Here is a 16,644-nt window from a genome sequence, read left to right as displayed (position 1 = left end):
CTGTTCTTAAAAAAGGGTAAATTCTATTAAAAACAAAAAGAAAATACATCTGAAAACTCAGGCTATTGCTAGATTTTTAAAAGAGTAATTCCAAAAATTAAGCAACCAAAATAGTTTTTTGGGGGTTCAGCTTAAAGGTTACAAGCAACAAAAGCATTTGGGGTTAGCACAGAAGAATCCACAAGCCATAACAAACAAACAAAATAAACCTAATCGCACCTTTCTACACATTTTCTGATCTACTTACATATCTGGGTTCCAAATAAGCAATTCTAGGTATGATTCTGATGATTTTCATACCTGGCCATCAGCTTCTCACAGCATAACTGCTGCCCTGTTCCCCTTTTCCCCAGAGGGCAACAACAGACACAAAGGGAAAGTTTTTTTCCCAATTTTAAAAAGTTCTAGCCTTCACATTGGCTCTTTTGGTCAGGTGCCCACTCCCTTCCTCTACCTGTGGACTTTAACCCTTTACAGGTAAAGCAAGTAGAGAACAGCTACTAAAGGGATTTTATAGCTAACTGGCTGGCTGGGTGTCCATAAAAAGAAGCTATCCCCCCACTTCATTAATCACAGAGAGTGTATTAAAGGTTAATACAAGTCAGCTTGCAGTTACAAGTTTTTAATACTGCAGTTAAGTCACGTTCACAGTGGAAAGCTATACAATATTTTCCGACAAGATTCTCTTTGGAACTATACGATTTGCATATATTAATTGTTGAGGGGGAAGAGAAGAAATCTGGATTAAGGATTCGGTTACAGAATACAGCGGATTGGCTGCATTGAGAATTAGAGGCATACATACTGTTTTCCACGTTCCATGCACTTTACAGAGTATATGTACCGAGACTGGCGGCAAACAAGTCTGTCTCAAACAAAGGGAATGTGTGCTCTGCTCAATTAACATTTAGGCAATAAACAAAATCATCAAGCTGACAGGGAAATAAAGGAAGCTCAAAAAAGGACTACTGTACCAGTAAAAGTTTTGATAAACATAACAACGCTCATACCTTGTGCTACCGTTGACATCACCACTGACGGCGTCGATGACACCACAGCAGTCACAGCAATGGTATTTGGAGTGGAAGAGGGAGTGGAACAGGTGCTGCCATTACCGCTGCTACTGACCAAAGAGGACTGAGACGCTGTTATAACCACTGGCTGCTTCTGAGTAGTTGAGGCAATGACAGACGTTGGAACAAGTTTAGTGACTGCTGCGTAGTTGTGAGACTTGGAGAGAATGTTGGGTACAAACGTTGAACTTGGAGAGGTGGTTACTATGATCACCTGAAACAACAAAAAATTAATTCATCACTCACATGTATTTAGAAGTTTTATAGCAACTTTGTAATACACTACACACACACACTGGTATTTAGTTTTAGTGATCTTAGTTTAGAGTTCCTTTTCCAAATCTGAATATACTTGCTAGCAACACATAAAAAGTTTATCTTGGTTGGGGGCCGGGCAGCTAATCTATCAGTTTCTGAAGGGACTATATTTTCGTTTAAAATGGATATGTTTTTGCTTTTTGGTTAAGAAGAAAACAGCAAGTATGTGGCTAAAGTAGTGTTATCTGATGTTGCCGACAAATTGAAACAAGACAGGTATGAATTGACCCAGTTCATCTCACTGGGGCACAAAGTCTGAAGCCTGACTGTCACCATCACTCAAAACTGCTCCATGTCTGGAATTTCAGGAGGGTTTTAACCTTCATTCTCCCAAACCTGCACGTATCCCAAGATCTGGCAACGAGCACAAGAAGCATCAATTCTTTCTTTAATAACCTATTTAATTATTTGCCAACAATTGATCATTTAGCTATATGGATCAAAAACTATTTTTCAAATGATTATTACATTTCCCATCAGTGCAATAAGTTTGCCCCTCCCTAATGCTTATCAGTGAACAACCCATTTTAGGGATCAGAAGCAATTTATCTGATTATCTATGGATGTTTTAAATAGATAGGAAATTCCTTCCTCCCGGGGCAACAGTTGTCTGCAGATAAAAAAAAGCTATACCTAGTGAATTACAATTGCACCTGACTGACTGATCACTGAAATACCTAGAATTCATTTTGAACTTTCAAGAGAGAGATTTTACTCTTATGCAACTGTCTGGTTTGAGAAACTGATTGTTTTATGATCTGGATACAGATATATAACAAACATACACATAACATTTTGTTTTGATCTTACTGTGTATGTACATACACAATATACTACATGCTATACATTACATATGTACACACAAGTTAAAATAGAAACATATATTGTATAACCCACATAAAACCTAAGGAATACTCATCTGTCCTATATAGTGGGACACTAGAAAGCAGAATATTTCTCTAAAGTACAATTATTAAGGAGTGAGGGTCCAAACGATTATACTTTTTGATACTATTTTCTCTAATATGTAAAGATGATAAAATGAATCTAGGGAGGAATACTGAAATTGCATAGAATCCTTCCACTGGTAAAAGGTTATTTGATTAGCTGACCAACTATAAGTTATTCAGATTTTTAAGAGGAACATCTGTTTATTTTGTTAAAGACATTTATTGAATATATACTGAAGCTAATCCTGGCAGTTTTGAGAAATGCCAAAAATTTGGTCCTCTAATCACTTTGTCAAGAGGTATTGAAAAAAGATGTGAGGGTAACAGTTGCCACTGGACTTGACTAGTAAGAGTAGTTACTAGATTGTCCTCCTTTGTATAAAGCTTTATGCAATAGAAAAATGGAAGAGCATTGATATCTTTCAGTGGGATCTATGAATTTTCTTCCAACCTACTGAAATATCACCACAATCCTGAAAACTGGTATAAAAGAATTCAAGAACCACATTCAACATCACTTATTGTTTAAGGAACTGCATATCAAATTCAAGCCTAATCCCAAACCTCAATAATCCTTTAAAATTACTAAAGCAGCATTATCACTTTGGTTGGAAAATATGACATACAAACTCAATTTAAAAGAGTATCACGGTAACAAATTATGCAATATACAAAAACTACTACACTTCCTATTAGAACAAGTTTAGATCTTGTCATTGTGAATTAGCATGGGACCTGAGTGAGATTTCACTTATAAACTGAAGCGTGCATATAAAGCAAAATGAGAAATATTATCTGTTTGAAGGTTTTTTGAGAACAAATGACAAATACCCTTCTGTAAAGGGCTGAGTGAAAGAAGATAAAATTAACAGTATTTCCATTTTCAAAAAGATGGCACCTATTGTTCCATTCAGAAAGGACAGTGAATCATCAGATTGTAATAGGTTAATGTCCTATCTTGTGCCTGTACCTTGCCTTTGCAAGTCTATTTCATCTTGAACTACTACATCCTCCTTTATAATATATGCTTTTCAATTTCATTTTGAATATAAAGGATACTAAAGCACAGGCTAAAACTTTGTTTATTTACAGAGTTCAAAGGACCTGCTCTGAAAAAGGAATAAGCTGTATAAGTAGTATGGAAAATGAATAAAGCCTGGATAATGATATGTAGATGAGTACACTAAGCCCCCCACTTTTCTTCAAGCTAGTTATATTTAGTACAAACAATAAATTACTTGTGTTCATCCAGACAAGTGTTCTGTCACCGGTTAAATCAGACTTTAATCCAAATAATATTTGCTGCATGGAAAGCAAGACCTTATATTTGATGTGCTCATGCTCATTTGCATGCCATTAACCAGAATGCTTTTCCAGCAGACATTTGTTTGAGCAGTGATACTGCTGGACTTCAGGGAACTAAATGAAAGCATCCCCTATTTTACACAACTGAACAGACATTATGAAAGGCCAGGAACACACACACTATCTTCACACTAAAATGTAGGAAGTTACCCCACTGAACTAAGTGTCCAAAATCAGGACATGGGAAGTGTGCTAATCCACGTAAAGTTAGAAAGTAAATCTATGAGTCTGACATAAAGATTATGGTGGAAAGGTTGGGCTCAAAAGTCAAGAATCTCTCATTATTTGAGAAATGCTTTCTAGAGGCCAATCTAAATCAATGCTCTCTGTGTCAAGGTCAAATTAACCTCTCATGTAAATCTACTGAAATCAATAGATACGCCAAAGATGAATTTGGTTTGCAGTATTTTCACTGTCACTATTGTGTTTAAATTTAAAGATGATTTATTTTAGTTAATTAAAATACATCCAGCCAATACTCTGGACCCCCAAAATCAAAAACAAAATGTCACGGAGGACCAGTCCAACATTTAAAACCCTCCCCCAAAGCCTGAGAGAACAAGTAGGTCTTGCAGCATGATCTGGAAATCAACAAATGCAGGGTCCATTTAAAAAATATTCTACAGCTGAGGACTGCTTGCCTCCAGCCCCATTATGGTCAAACTTGGGCACTGTTACTTTGAGTACCTCAGTTGATCTCAACTGCCACAATACTATGTAAAGGGAGTAGAATGAAGAGGAAAATAAAGTCCCCACAATCTCTGTTCAGATCTAGCAACAAGTCCTGCTGGGCCCAAAGAGAAATCTCATGCCTCCTTGGAGGCATGATCTCCTACATGAAGTAGAGTGGGCCATGGAAAGACCAAACCCAGTTTCCTGGGTCTTACTACTGCAAAAGTAGAATAATTTAAATTAAGGAAAAGAGAAATAAGAAAGATTACCTTTGACCAAAAGTTGTTACCATCTGATGGCTGTTCATTGGCCTATGTGATCCAGTTCTCAGTGGACTAGTGCCCATATCACAAAACCCAACACCACAAAAGGTACTAACTGGCAACTTGTTGGCAGTCTCACCAGAGAGGCCAATAACTGAGTGAGCATGGAGACTAAATTCCCTCTCATCCCTAGAAGTGATCCCTTCAGGTCAGGGTTGATGCACATTGGTGGGGCAGAGTGGGGGAAGCTTGCACTCCCACTGTCTGTGCTGTGCCTGTTCTGTGGATAAAAAAAGGGCTTCAGTCTCCAGGGCTGTCAATCCAGGTCCCTTCACGCGAAGGTGCACTACAGTCACAGCAGATTTTTGTTTTAAAAAGAGGGATTATCTTACCCAAAGAACAATCCTTAAAATATAGCTTGACACTTTGTAGAAAGGAAAAAGCTAAATATCATGTCTTATTCATTGACAGAAATACAATTACGTAATGCTTGGCGGATTCCCCCACGTACCTTCTGTGTTGTTGTGTTTGTCGTCTGTGTTGAGGGTTTAGTGAATGTTATTTTCACAGGAGACATGTGTGGCGGTAAGGAGTTGGCAATGCTCTGCATGATATTACTCATCTTGGGGCTGCCGCTTACAGGCACCGTGATAGTTTTAGTGACAGGAGTGACTGCTTTCGGGACTTCTTTCAGAAGAACAGGAGAGGAACTAGAAGAGTTAGTTCGTCGTCTTTTACGGGGCTTTTCATCATCATCTGAGCAGCTGACACCTGGAAGAACAGGACTTTTCAATTATATAGCACTTTTCATCTGACCATCTCTCCCTGCTTTCGAATAACATTAAGTGCTTTCTAATAACATTAAGCTTGTTAAGTCGTACATTTATTTTCAAATGGGAAAACACAAGGCAGAGAGAAGATAAAACTTTCCAAAGGTCACAGCAAGTCCATGACAGACCTGAGAACAGAATCAGGTGTTCCAATTCCCTCCCACAGATCACACTTGTTTTCATAATACTGAATTTCTCTTAAAAAAAACAGAACACCAAGGGTATTGAGTAATTTTGCAGTTTAATTCTGGTTAAGAAATTAAAAGAATGTAATAACCTGTGTGGGGCTTTTGCTATTCTGTGTAAAAACGGCAGAAGTTACGCTAATGAGACTGCACATGTGTGAGGGGGATGGGAAGACATTTTTCAAGTGCATTCCTGTTCAGAACTCCACATTCAGCTTTTCTAGCAGTTTTCATCTATGGCAATTTTCCACATGTAACTAAAATTTCCCCTTTTGCTTCATCACACCATGCCCCCTTACCCCTTGTGCCTTCTTTAATGCAACCCAGTACATTTTCAGCAGCATCCCTTTCAACTTCAAATAGCTTCTGAAGATCTATTTATCATATGATGCATTCCTGATGCCAAGACCACATTCCACTTTGTCAACTTGTGCCTTTAGCAGTTTGAAGCAGTGACTATTTTGACACATTTACTCACATTTTGAAACTTCTACCAATATGCAATCCTGCAAAAGAAACTTTTTGCCTCAAAAAAGTTTCTTCACCCCCACAATCACCTACCTCAGGTGCAGAAAATATATCTGCTGTAACACTCCGCTGAACCACTGACAATAGCTTTCTAGAACATGCTCTGTTGATCTTGATAAGCAGTATGGCGCTACTTTCATAAAATACTAGACCTTGTCCAAGACTGTCTTACTTCAACTGGCCAAAAGGGTCACAGAATGTCAGACACTATATGCATGGAGGTGTATTGTAACCCTCTTTGACAATATCGCATACAGCCATGATGCCGCTTATGGGCAACAACGTAAGTCAAAGGCGATGAGTTGAAAAACATGCTAAATGCCTGCAGTTCACCTTTGTACAAGATGACTGGAGATGCTCATGGTCAGACCCTCATCTTGCAAAAGAAGAATTAAATCTGCTCTCAGCAAAAATTCAAATGCAAAAAATTGAGGGATTGGATGATTTAGGGGATTGATGAGATTTTTTCATCCCTGTATCATTTGTTTGAATCCAGACCAGTCTTATAGTTATTACTAAGGCTATGATTTTGTCATGGACATTTTTAGTAAAAGTCACGGAGAGGTCATGGGCAATAAACAAAAATTCACATAAGCCGTGACCTGTCCCTGACTTTTACTAAAAATGTCCACGACAAAATGGGGAGGGAGGAGGGTCCAGCACCCTACCCTGCTGTGGCTGGAACTGCGGCCCCTGCCCAGTGGCTAGGAGGGACCCCCACCCGCAGCTGCGGAGCTGCCGGGGATCCCCTGCCGCCTATGTGTAGGCTGGGGAACTGCGGGGGATTCCCCCGCCACCCGCTTGTAGGCTGGGGAGCTGCGGGGGATTCCCCTGCCAGCAGCTGCAGCTGAGGAACTGCCAGGGATCCCTCCCACCCCGGCCTGCGGGGACTGGGGACCTCTGGGATATTCTCCCCTGCACCTGTGAGGGCTGGGAAGCTGCGGGGCCCCCGCCACTCTGGGCGGGAGGGGTACCCTGCAGCTCCCGGCCACCAAAGGCAGTTGGGGTGCGCTGCAGCTCCCGGCCACTGCAGGCTGAAGTCATGGAGGTCTGCGGAATTCACAGATTCCATGACTTCCGTGACCTTCATGACCAAATCATAGGCTGAGCCATTACTATGTGATAGCATTTTTTTAAGGTTTAGATTTCAGTTGTTTGAGCTAAGAGAACATCAATTTTTCTAGATCTTACATCTGAAATAATGTACCTTTCTATAGTAGGTAGGGCAGATTGATTTAAATCCAAGTAATTTACAACTGCAAGTAGGAAACCTTGATTTAAATAATCAGTTTTAATCTCCATTTGCATTTGTACTTTTCAATTATTTTCCTAAAGAAAGGTTTATTCTCATTGGTTGATATAAGCATTAAAACACGTTGATTTCCCACCAAATAAAACCTTTAGACTAAATTTGGTATTTCTTTTTTCTAACCAGGAGGATATACTATATCTGTACATTTATTTTAGTATTCATATGGCTTAACATACATTTATTCAAATTCTTAATTTTAATTTTTTTTTTTAATGTTAGAAAATGGTGAATTGATGCAATTCTTATGTATTAGGCGGAAATTTTTACTGGGCATTTGTGTCAAGCTACACTTGAATGAAATTTGGAATTAAATTAAAACTGTACACAAGCAGCATTTTTAAATTGTTACTTTGTTAAGTAAAATTACCTTAAATGTGCTGGATACGTAAGAAAACAAGTTTACCAAAACATGTTTGCATTTTAAACTGATTTATTAAGCAAAGGAAGTATTAACTGGTAGTGAATTGACGGATTCTTTCTGGTCACCATGGGCCAAATATTGCAAAGATGTGTAGATGCCTTTCTAAGGTGATTTCAGTACGAGTTAGCTGCCTAACCTGCTTGGGCATTTTTGAATATCCCAGCAGACACTTACCTGCATCTTCAGGTACCCAAATACTTTTGAAAATCTGACCTCATATCCTTCAAGTATTTAGAATTAATCTCATCATCTCCCACCTGGCTTTTATTTTTAGACAAACTTTCCTCCTTTTTCAACTCCCAATCAGTTTCTAAATTTTGACTGAACTAGTCAAAATGAAGAAAATATTCTATCTGCACTTGCTAATTACCTTTGGTTTCAGTTTAGTTACAGCTAAAGCTTTTCTGGAAAATGTAAATTGCATTCACTCCTTTATAAAGACTGAAAACAACAACAGATAATTACTTAATTACATTACATTGTGACATTTATAAAGCTTGAGTTGACCTCAAAAGCTGTTTTCTCTCTGATTCTGTATGTAATTAAAAACAGAATAAAAATCTGAGGAGGGCTCATTGATGCAGCATATTTTCTATTTAAATTATTTCAGTACATTATAGCACATTGACACTAACACAGGTTATCAACTTCAAATTTAATTTTAGATAGGGTTATTTTTTAAACAAAAATGTATATACATTTAAATAAAAAAATCTGATTTCTGATTATTTTAAAGTCATCAATTTTTATCCGCCATGATAGTAGGAATAGTAAAATGATGTAGTTGGTTTCTAAGCCTGTACTTCCCAACACAGTGCAAAACTATAGGAGTATGCAAGCCACAGCACTGTGCAAGTAAATTGTAATAGAATCCCTGCGTGAGGTTAGTTGTGTAGTTTGTTTAAAAGTTCGGCTACTGCTCAGAAAAAAAAACAGCAGGAAAACAATATTATTTTAAGTTTATATTCTTTTGGTAATATCCATAAAGGGCCAAATCCTTACCTGATTTACATCAGGTAAGGATTTGGCACTTTACCTTGACATGCCATATCACTTGCTGCTTTAGGGCACATGACTGCTTGTAGGAAAATGGTATTCCTAGAAATTCTCCTGCTCATCTGAGAAGGGAAAAAGGGTTTCTCCTCCTTCCCACTCCCTCAAATGACAGCAGTCGGCCAGGTGCATACTTTGGGGAAGAGGTGAAAGGGAAACCTTCCTCTGAAGCATTAGCCATGACCACATCAGAGGCAAAATTCCAAACTAGATGGACAAATGATCCATTATTGCATGGCAATTCCTAGGTTTTATTTTTCATACTTTGCACTTCTGTTATCCCATACATCAAAATATCTCCATCAATGAATTGAGCCTCAACATACCCTGAGGAAGGGAAGTATTAATCCCACTTTAACATCTTTGTGCCTTAGTGTATTTATCAGTAAAGTGACTTGCCCAAAGTCACATAGTAAATTTGAGGCAGAGCTGGGTCTAGAACCCAGATTACCTGAGTCAGAGTCCTGTGCTTTAACCACAAGACCATCCCCTTTCTGTTTTGTTAATCAAAGTTACTGGTATCACTTACTTTTGACGTAAACAGTACTTCCACTTGGCAAGACGACTACATTGGAGGCTGGACTGGCAGGTCTGGGGGACTTCACTGTTGCTACACTGCCACTTGGAACAGGGGTAGATGTTGGGGTTGAAGTGGTACTTGTGTAGGAATAGCAAACCACCACTGAAGAGGAGAGAAGACACCTTCCACATAACTACAGTAAATAATTCCATTATCCTAGCACTATTTTGACAGCTTTGAAGATAAATTAAAGCCTAAGGCTTATTGGGTCACTATCCACATTTTTGCCTCTGCGGTCCTGCTACTGTGGAGTGGTGTCCTCTCTGACCCAAGAATGACCATAGAATTAGTTGCTTTCAAAGCAGATTTTAAAACGTTTTTATTTGAGAAGACCTTAGAGACACCATTGATATTATTTTCTTCTCTACTGACTGTGTGTTTTATATTATAGTTTATCTTATACATGTTTAGTATTTAAATTAACTTTGTTTTAATGTGCTTAGGACTCTAGCGTAGATCAGTGATATAAATATAAAATTGTTATTGCATTGTGTTCAGTGGCATGTCAGTCCTAGAATCAATCTGAAAACCCTCTTTAAATTAAGACAGATTAATGTATTTTAAAACGGTTTTCCTTGTTTAATTGCTGTAACATTGATGTTTACAAGCATTAGTAAGACAAAGCAGGTGGTATAACGTTTCCCAAATCTGTCAGAAAAAAACTAATTCAGGAAGTGTTAGGTTTTCTGTAACTGTGTAAATATACTGTAACTAAACCCATAAAACAAAGTAAAATAAAACTTTGCAGCTTAGATGGAGTTTGTAGGGGGTACGGGCAGGATGGGGGAGGCATCTTTTGACTTGTTAATTTAGAACATTTGATCTGGAGTGACAAAATAAGAATGGAGATCCACGTCATTTTGCAAAGTCAGCTTTCTGAGTATCACTGTACCTTAATGGGGCCTGTAACAACAACTTTTTTTATTTCTTTCATTTTTAGGAATTTAACTTTGCACCATTTATAGCAACTGCCACACTTTACATCTTCCGAACATTTAAAACATATGTGGTTTACATTTTTGCTTTTTCCTTCGCATAGATAGTGAACCAGTCAAGTTCCTTTGTGCTTTTGGTCAATTTCATATTCCGGTTCCTAATGCACTAGCACAGGGGTTCTCAAACTTCATTGCACCGCGACCCCCTTCTGACAATAAAAATTACTATATGACTCCAGGAGGGGGGACTGAAGTCTGAGCCTGCCTGAGCCCCGCTGCCCTGGGCGGGGGGCCCAAAGCCAAAGCTCAAGGGCTTCAGCCCCAGGCAGGGGGCCTGTAACCTGAGCTGTGACACCTGGGGCTGAAGCCCTTGGGCTTCAGCCCCAGGTGGTGGGGCTCAGGCTTTGGAGCCAGGTCCCAGCAAGACTAAGCTAGCGCTGGTGACCCCATTAAAACAGGGTCGCGACCCACTTTGGGGTTCCGACCCAGTTTGAGAACCGCTGCACTAGCACAATACTACATTTAGGTTGCAAAAACTCCTAAAGGGACTTCAAATCCAATCAGATTTCATGAAAACATTTCTATTAATATTGTATGAAAATGAAGGGTTTTTTTTGTTTTTTATTTTAAATATAACCTACACACTTTGGATCTAAGCTAGCTTATGGTATCCCTTTAAAATGTGAAATTGTTCTTCTCACATCCTCACTACTTGCAGTAAAATATTGGGATTCCCTCACCTTCTTTGTTCCCAGTTTCTGCAGGAACTGGAAGAGATGCATTGTGCTGAATAGCTGCATTGGCAACAGCATTAGCTGTTACAGTAAAGGCTGTTTGTGGAACCAGCCGTGGCATCAGCGGCACCAGTCGACGACCTTCTATAGACCATTCTGAAGAGCTGTTCGGTCCAGACATACTAAACAGAAATGCATATTATGTGAAAGTGTTCTCTTATCCAGCACATTTACTGACTAAATATACTTTTCCAACAGAAAAAAGCTACTAGATAACAGGATTTCTCTTCTAGTGACAGCCTAGAATATGCACAGTAAAACATAACTAAAAAAGCAGACTTGCAAATTAGTGTATATTATACTCCTCTAACTAGCTAAAAATATCAGAAGCACAATGTTCATGAAACAGCCATCAAACTAAGTGTGCTATAGAAATAATCGTTTCTAAGGCAGATCTTGTTCTACTTAATTAAAAATATTCTAAGCCCCATCACAATAGCCCAAACAAGATTGCAACATGTCAAATGACTCAGCCCATGCATTTCCCTTAACAGAGGCCAACCACCTGGTCTTAACTTCTAATTGGCCTCAAAGTTTGAAGACAAAATAGAATACTTAACAATCATGTTGTCTCCTTTTTCTGCTAGGCAGAAATGCTTCTGTTTTGTATGACCATTTCACTGAATCAATGAAGCCAGAATTGTAGACTATAATTTTCAATGAGAGTTTCATTTAACTTATTACCACATACTGAAGAACTACTTTTAACTCTGGCTAACAGTACTAAGTAACTAGTAAAAAAATTAGCGCTAATTAGTCTATTTCTCAGTTAAACCCAGATTTGTTTCAGCATCTTCCACAAATTTTCTTACAGTACTTACTGATTAGCATCAGTTGAGGTAAAATTTAGAATTTTTGTTGACAATAACTGCAAACATGAGTTTATATTAAGAGTGCTAACTCCAGTATATCTAATGGCAATACTGCACTTTCCTAGCATCACTAAGAATTAATCCACATCAGTCAAATGAGCTCTCTGCTATATTATTTCTTAATGTGAAAGACAGAAAAGAGATTTACAAAAAGATATGACATTCCATAAACTAGCACCTCCTTTGGGTTTCCTGCTGTGTGTTCTAGATTTTAATCCCCTTGAGGTAGAAACTGCATAAGTTTTGCAAACTGCTGACATCGTCATCAGCATTTAACAGGAAATTCAATTTAAGAAATCAATCCTGATTGTTTTATTAAATAAGCTATTCCTTATTCACTTTTTTTTAAAGAAAAATATCTGAACTGTTGTGCTATGTAGTTGTTTAATAGGCCAGACTATTTCCAAGCCTTTAAACCTGAAACATTTGAATGAGAGGTTTTTCGTAGCAGTGGGTGGGTGAGATTCTGTGGCCTGAGTTGTGCAGGAGGTTGGACTAGATGATCATAATGGTCCCTTCTGATCTTAATATCTATGAGTCTATGACAATTTACAAAAGAATATGCCTTTTGGTAAGTCTCAGTTCAAAATATTGCTAACTGATATGATAGGCTCCTTATACATGATTGTTTTATTGCTTTTTCCCCTATAATTTCAGAATTGTAAGATTCACACTTAAAATCTATAGCTGTTTTATATTAATTTATGAAAATAAAGAGAAATTCTTATACTCTAGCTGAACATTAAATAATTTAAGGCATTTCTTTCCCCCTTAAAATAAAATCTCTCAAGCCATTTATTTCATTCTGAAAACTACTTTTAGATGATTAGAGTACTAAGCATTTCACTTAAAGATAAGTGAGCACCAGTTTCTCTCCCCCAGTCATGTGGTCTTTGGGGAAAAAACCGTAGGGAGCTAGCTAGAGACTGAAACTGGCACAACAGTTGCAGAAAGCAGTTCAACCATGTCCTGCTGAACTGGGGGATAAATATGGCCCAGCCAGGCCACCCTTCCCTCCAGAACCCAGAACTGATACCACTCCCCACCCCTTAGGGAACTAGGACCCAGGGGGCATCCCCTTCTCCACAGCAACTGTGAGCTTTGGGAAAGAAAACACAGGGAGGAGCCAGCCAAAACCAACACTGCCACAGCAGCTGCATAGGGCAGTTCAAGCAGCGAGTAATGGACAGTGATGATGTCACACTGCTTTCTGAAATTTTCACTCTAAACATTTTCCCCAGTGTTGACTGGCTGTTTGCTCCACCCTCTCTGACCCCCTCCCTCAAGGTCACCAAAGATCCTTTATCCTTCCATTTAGCTAATCCTCTCCTAACGTAACCCAATCAAAAAGATTTAAACAAAACTAAAATCATGGCAAAACATGAAGCTTGCAGCCATCACATTGTTCACTCTCCATATACATTTTACCAGTTTCCCTACTTTCTGTTTGTCTTATCTATTTAGACCGTAAGCTGTTCAAGACAGGAACTCTCTCTTATACTATGTTTATATACGACACAATAGGGCCGCATTTTCAGCTGACTCCTAAGCACTACCTTAATGAACAAAACAGTGACTCATTAACCGCAGATTTCAACAACTTCCACACATTTTCCTGTAGTACATACTACAGATCTGCATCAGCTGAGGGTATAGTTACATGTACTACTACAATTGTCAGCTGTGTTATTCCTTCAAGGTTGCTAGTGGTTTAAAATCTCTAGTATTTGGTTTAAAAGATAAAGTACTGCCCAATGCGAAGACTATTTGCTAACTTATGGAAGTCATGTTCAGTATGAGTAATAGCTTACTTATGCGCAATAGTTGTTAGCCGTTCATCATTTACGGCTCTCCGAACTTCAGCACGATGGCGCTCAGTGGAAATGCTGTCAAAAAAGAAAGCAGCCAATATATTTTAGATATGGAAAGACAAATATATTTATCTGATCCTGTTAGCAAAAATGAAAATGTTAGAAACAGCACCACTCTGGTGGATGGAGGGGTCAGCATTTACATTTTAGAGATTGCCACTTGCTTCTCTTCCCTGTGACAGTGAAAATGAAGTGTTTTATTATTCAGAAGTTAAAAGATAATTCTCTGGCCTAGAGAATAGAAAGGATTTCACCATAGTTACTAGAGATTACATTAGTGGCTACATGGCTGGATTTCCAATTCTGGGTTCCAATCTTACAAGGATGGAAGTGAGGAAAATAATTTCATTTGCAAGTTAAGCAAATGCGACCAGGAATCATTGAAAGGAAAATAAATATGGGGTCAAAATAAATATGGAATCTCCGCTATATTGTTTGTTGTGTCTCTTTTCTGATTATGAATTCATTTTAAGAGCTGAAGATGCCTCTGGTAGGAAGTATGTGCAATGCTTTTAAAAGAAAACAGGCCATAAACCAATTATACACTCACCACATTTACCATAAGTAGTGTGAGGTTTACCTAAGCACTTTGGAGAGTTCTCCAAGAAGGTCTTTCTTTTCCTTGGTAAGGTCCCCCTGTGCACGCAAGGCACTGATAACTCCAGCATATGCCTCCAGTTCTAAGGAAATATAGAAATATGATTAGCTCTTAACCATTAACATCAAAAAGGGAAAAATAAAATCATAGGTTTAAATTCAGTAGATTTACATCTGTCCTATGATCTTCACTGTCTGCTAAGATGCTAAAACATAAATTTCAAGGTCTTAATATACTGGCTCTGCATAAAAATACAACAACCTTAACTCAGACATCGAGTGAATGACTTATTGTTCTAGTTATTGAACATTTCACAAAAAATGTGTGACTGAAAACCTTGTTTTAAATTAGCAATCTAAACCCTTTCCACACTAAACATAGCTATACAAACCAACAAAATCAAATCCCAGTTAACATAAAAATAAGTATTAATAGGGACAGAAAGAGTAACAAAAAAGACCGACTAGTGCACAGATAGCAGTCAGATAATAGCTTCCAAAATAAGCAAGACTTGCATTGTTTTCAAAAGCTGTCAGCAAGCGAGTCCAGTGGACCCAAATTACAAAACCAGAGAACCATGCCCAAAACAATTCCTACACCCAGCCCAGTTCTGACAAAACCTAGGGGAAAACAGAGAAGACACACTGGTCAGCCATAACCCCCAAACCAGGACACTGGGCAAGACAATAACTGCTTAAGTATTTAAGGCTTAGGTAATAAAGCATTTTATATACAAACCCAATTGCTGTCTTTAAAGTCAACATTTGCTAAGGTACTACACAGTAATACGAGAGATACTACAGTATTTTTCTGTGCTTAGACTATGAAGTTACTTTACTCAGTAATCACTCGATGTCTGAGTTAAGGTTGTTGTATTTTTATGGAGAGCCAGTATATTAAGACCTTGAACTGTATGTTTTAGCATTATAGCAGACAGTGAAGATCACAGGACAGATGTAAAGTAATGCACACTCGAAAACATAATCCCAACTATACATATAAAATGATGGGGTCCAAATTAGCTGTTACCACGCAAGAAAGAGATTTTGGAGTCATTGTGGATAGTTCTCTGAAAACATCCACTCAATGTGCAGCGGCTGTCAAAAAAGCGAACAGAATGTTGGGAATCATTAAGAAAGGGATAGATAATAAGACAGAAAATATCATGGCCACTGTTGGAAGACAAGATACTGGGCTGGATGGACCTTTGGTCTGACCCAGTATGGCCATTCTTATGGCACCACCTTCCTCACTCCTATCCCTAAGTAATACAGACAAATTGTAACTGGTGCAGTCTCTGTTCAGTCAAGGGAAATCCAGTTAAATGGCCGAAATGGCCGAAATGAGGTATAAAATTAGGTTTAACAAACAAATGAAAACAAGCAAATTCAAATTTAACGCTGCCACATCATCCCATATTTCATGCTTCCTCAGCTATGTACTGCAAAGGTCCCAGGGCAGTGCTAGATATCACACTAAGATATGATTTAAGTATTGACACATTTTTCTAAAATCTGCTATGGCGTTTAATTTACTATGGAGTATCTGAGCCTTGTAGAGTGGTCTAATGGATACAGCACTGGACTGGAAGTTAGGAAACATGGGATATATGCATTGCTCTACCACTGACCTGCTTTGTGACCTTGAGACAGGGCAAGTCTCTTCACCTCTCTGTGCTTCCATTTCCTCTCCCTTGTCTATCTTGTCTATTTAGACAAAGTTCTTTCAGATAGCATAAGCCTCTGTCTCTGTTTGTACACCTGCAATCTCATTTAGGGCCTCTAGGTGCTACCACAATACAAGTAATACATTTTTAAATAATAAAAATAATGGTTCAGATTCTATACTCAATGTGCTGTCTCTTAAAAACAAAACCCCCTCCCCACGATAACCGAGCAAGAAGAGAGAAAATAGTTTCACCCTTTTCTCTCTCTAATAATAATAGTTTTATAGCATAATCTGAAGACCTCAAAGAACTTTACAACATTAATCTTCATGCCTCTGATGCAAGATACGTAGTACAG

The 16,644-nt window shown here is 38.3% G+C and overlaps 1 protein-coding gene across 6 annotated transcripts in view; it reads right to left on the bottom strand.

The window, feature by feature from the left end:
* EMSY (EMSY transcriptional repressor, BRCA2 interacting) overlaps positions 1-16,644 on the bottom strand; it is a 53,821-nt gene that overhangs the window by 32,932 nt on the left and 4,245 nt on the right. For 4 of the 6 annotated variants that reach the window (XM_077806237.1, XM_077806400.1, XM_077806317.1 and 1 more), the window contains exons 3-8: positions 14,603-14,702; positions 13,963-14,037; positions 11,226-11,401; positions 9,500-9,652; positions 5,153-5,412; positions 1,011-1,287 (exon numbers count right to left, since the gene is read on the bottom strand). In XM_077806237.1, coding sequence (XP_077662363.1) covers positions 1,011-1,287; positions 5,153-5,412; positions 9,500-9,652; positions 11,226-11,401; positions 13,963-14,037; positions 14,603-14,702 — 1,041 coding nt within the window. The remainder of the gene's footprint in view (positions 1-1,010; positions 1,288-5,152; positions 5,413-9,499; positions 9,653-11,225; positions 11,402-13,962; positions 14,038-14,602; positions 14,703-16,644) is intronic. The other 2 variants (XM_077806569.1, XM_077806632.1) reach the window with 1 other exon arrangement.

This window comes from Eretmochelys imbricata, chromosome 1, assembly GCF_965152235.1.
Source record: "Eretmochelys imbricata isolate rEreImb1 chromosome 1, rEreImb1.hap1, whole genome shotgun sequence".
Lineage (NCBI taxonomy): Eukaryota > Metazoa > Chordata > Testudines > Cheloniidae > Eretmochelys > Eretmochelys imbricata.
This window is presented reverse-complemented; position numbering and strand designations above follow the sequence as displayed.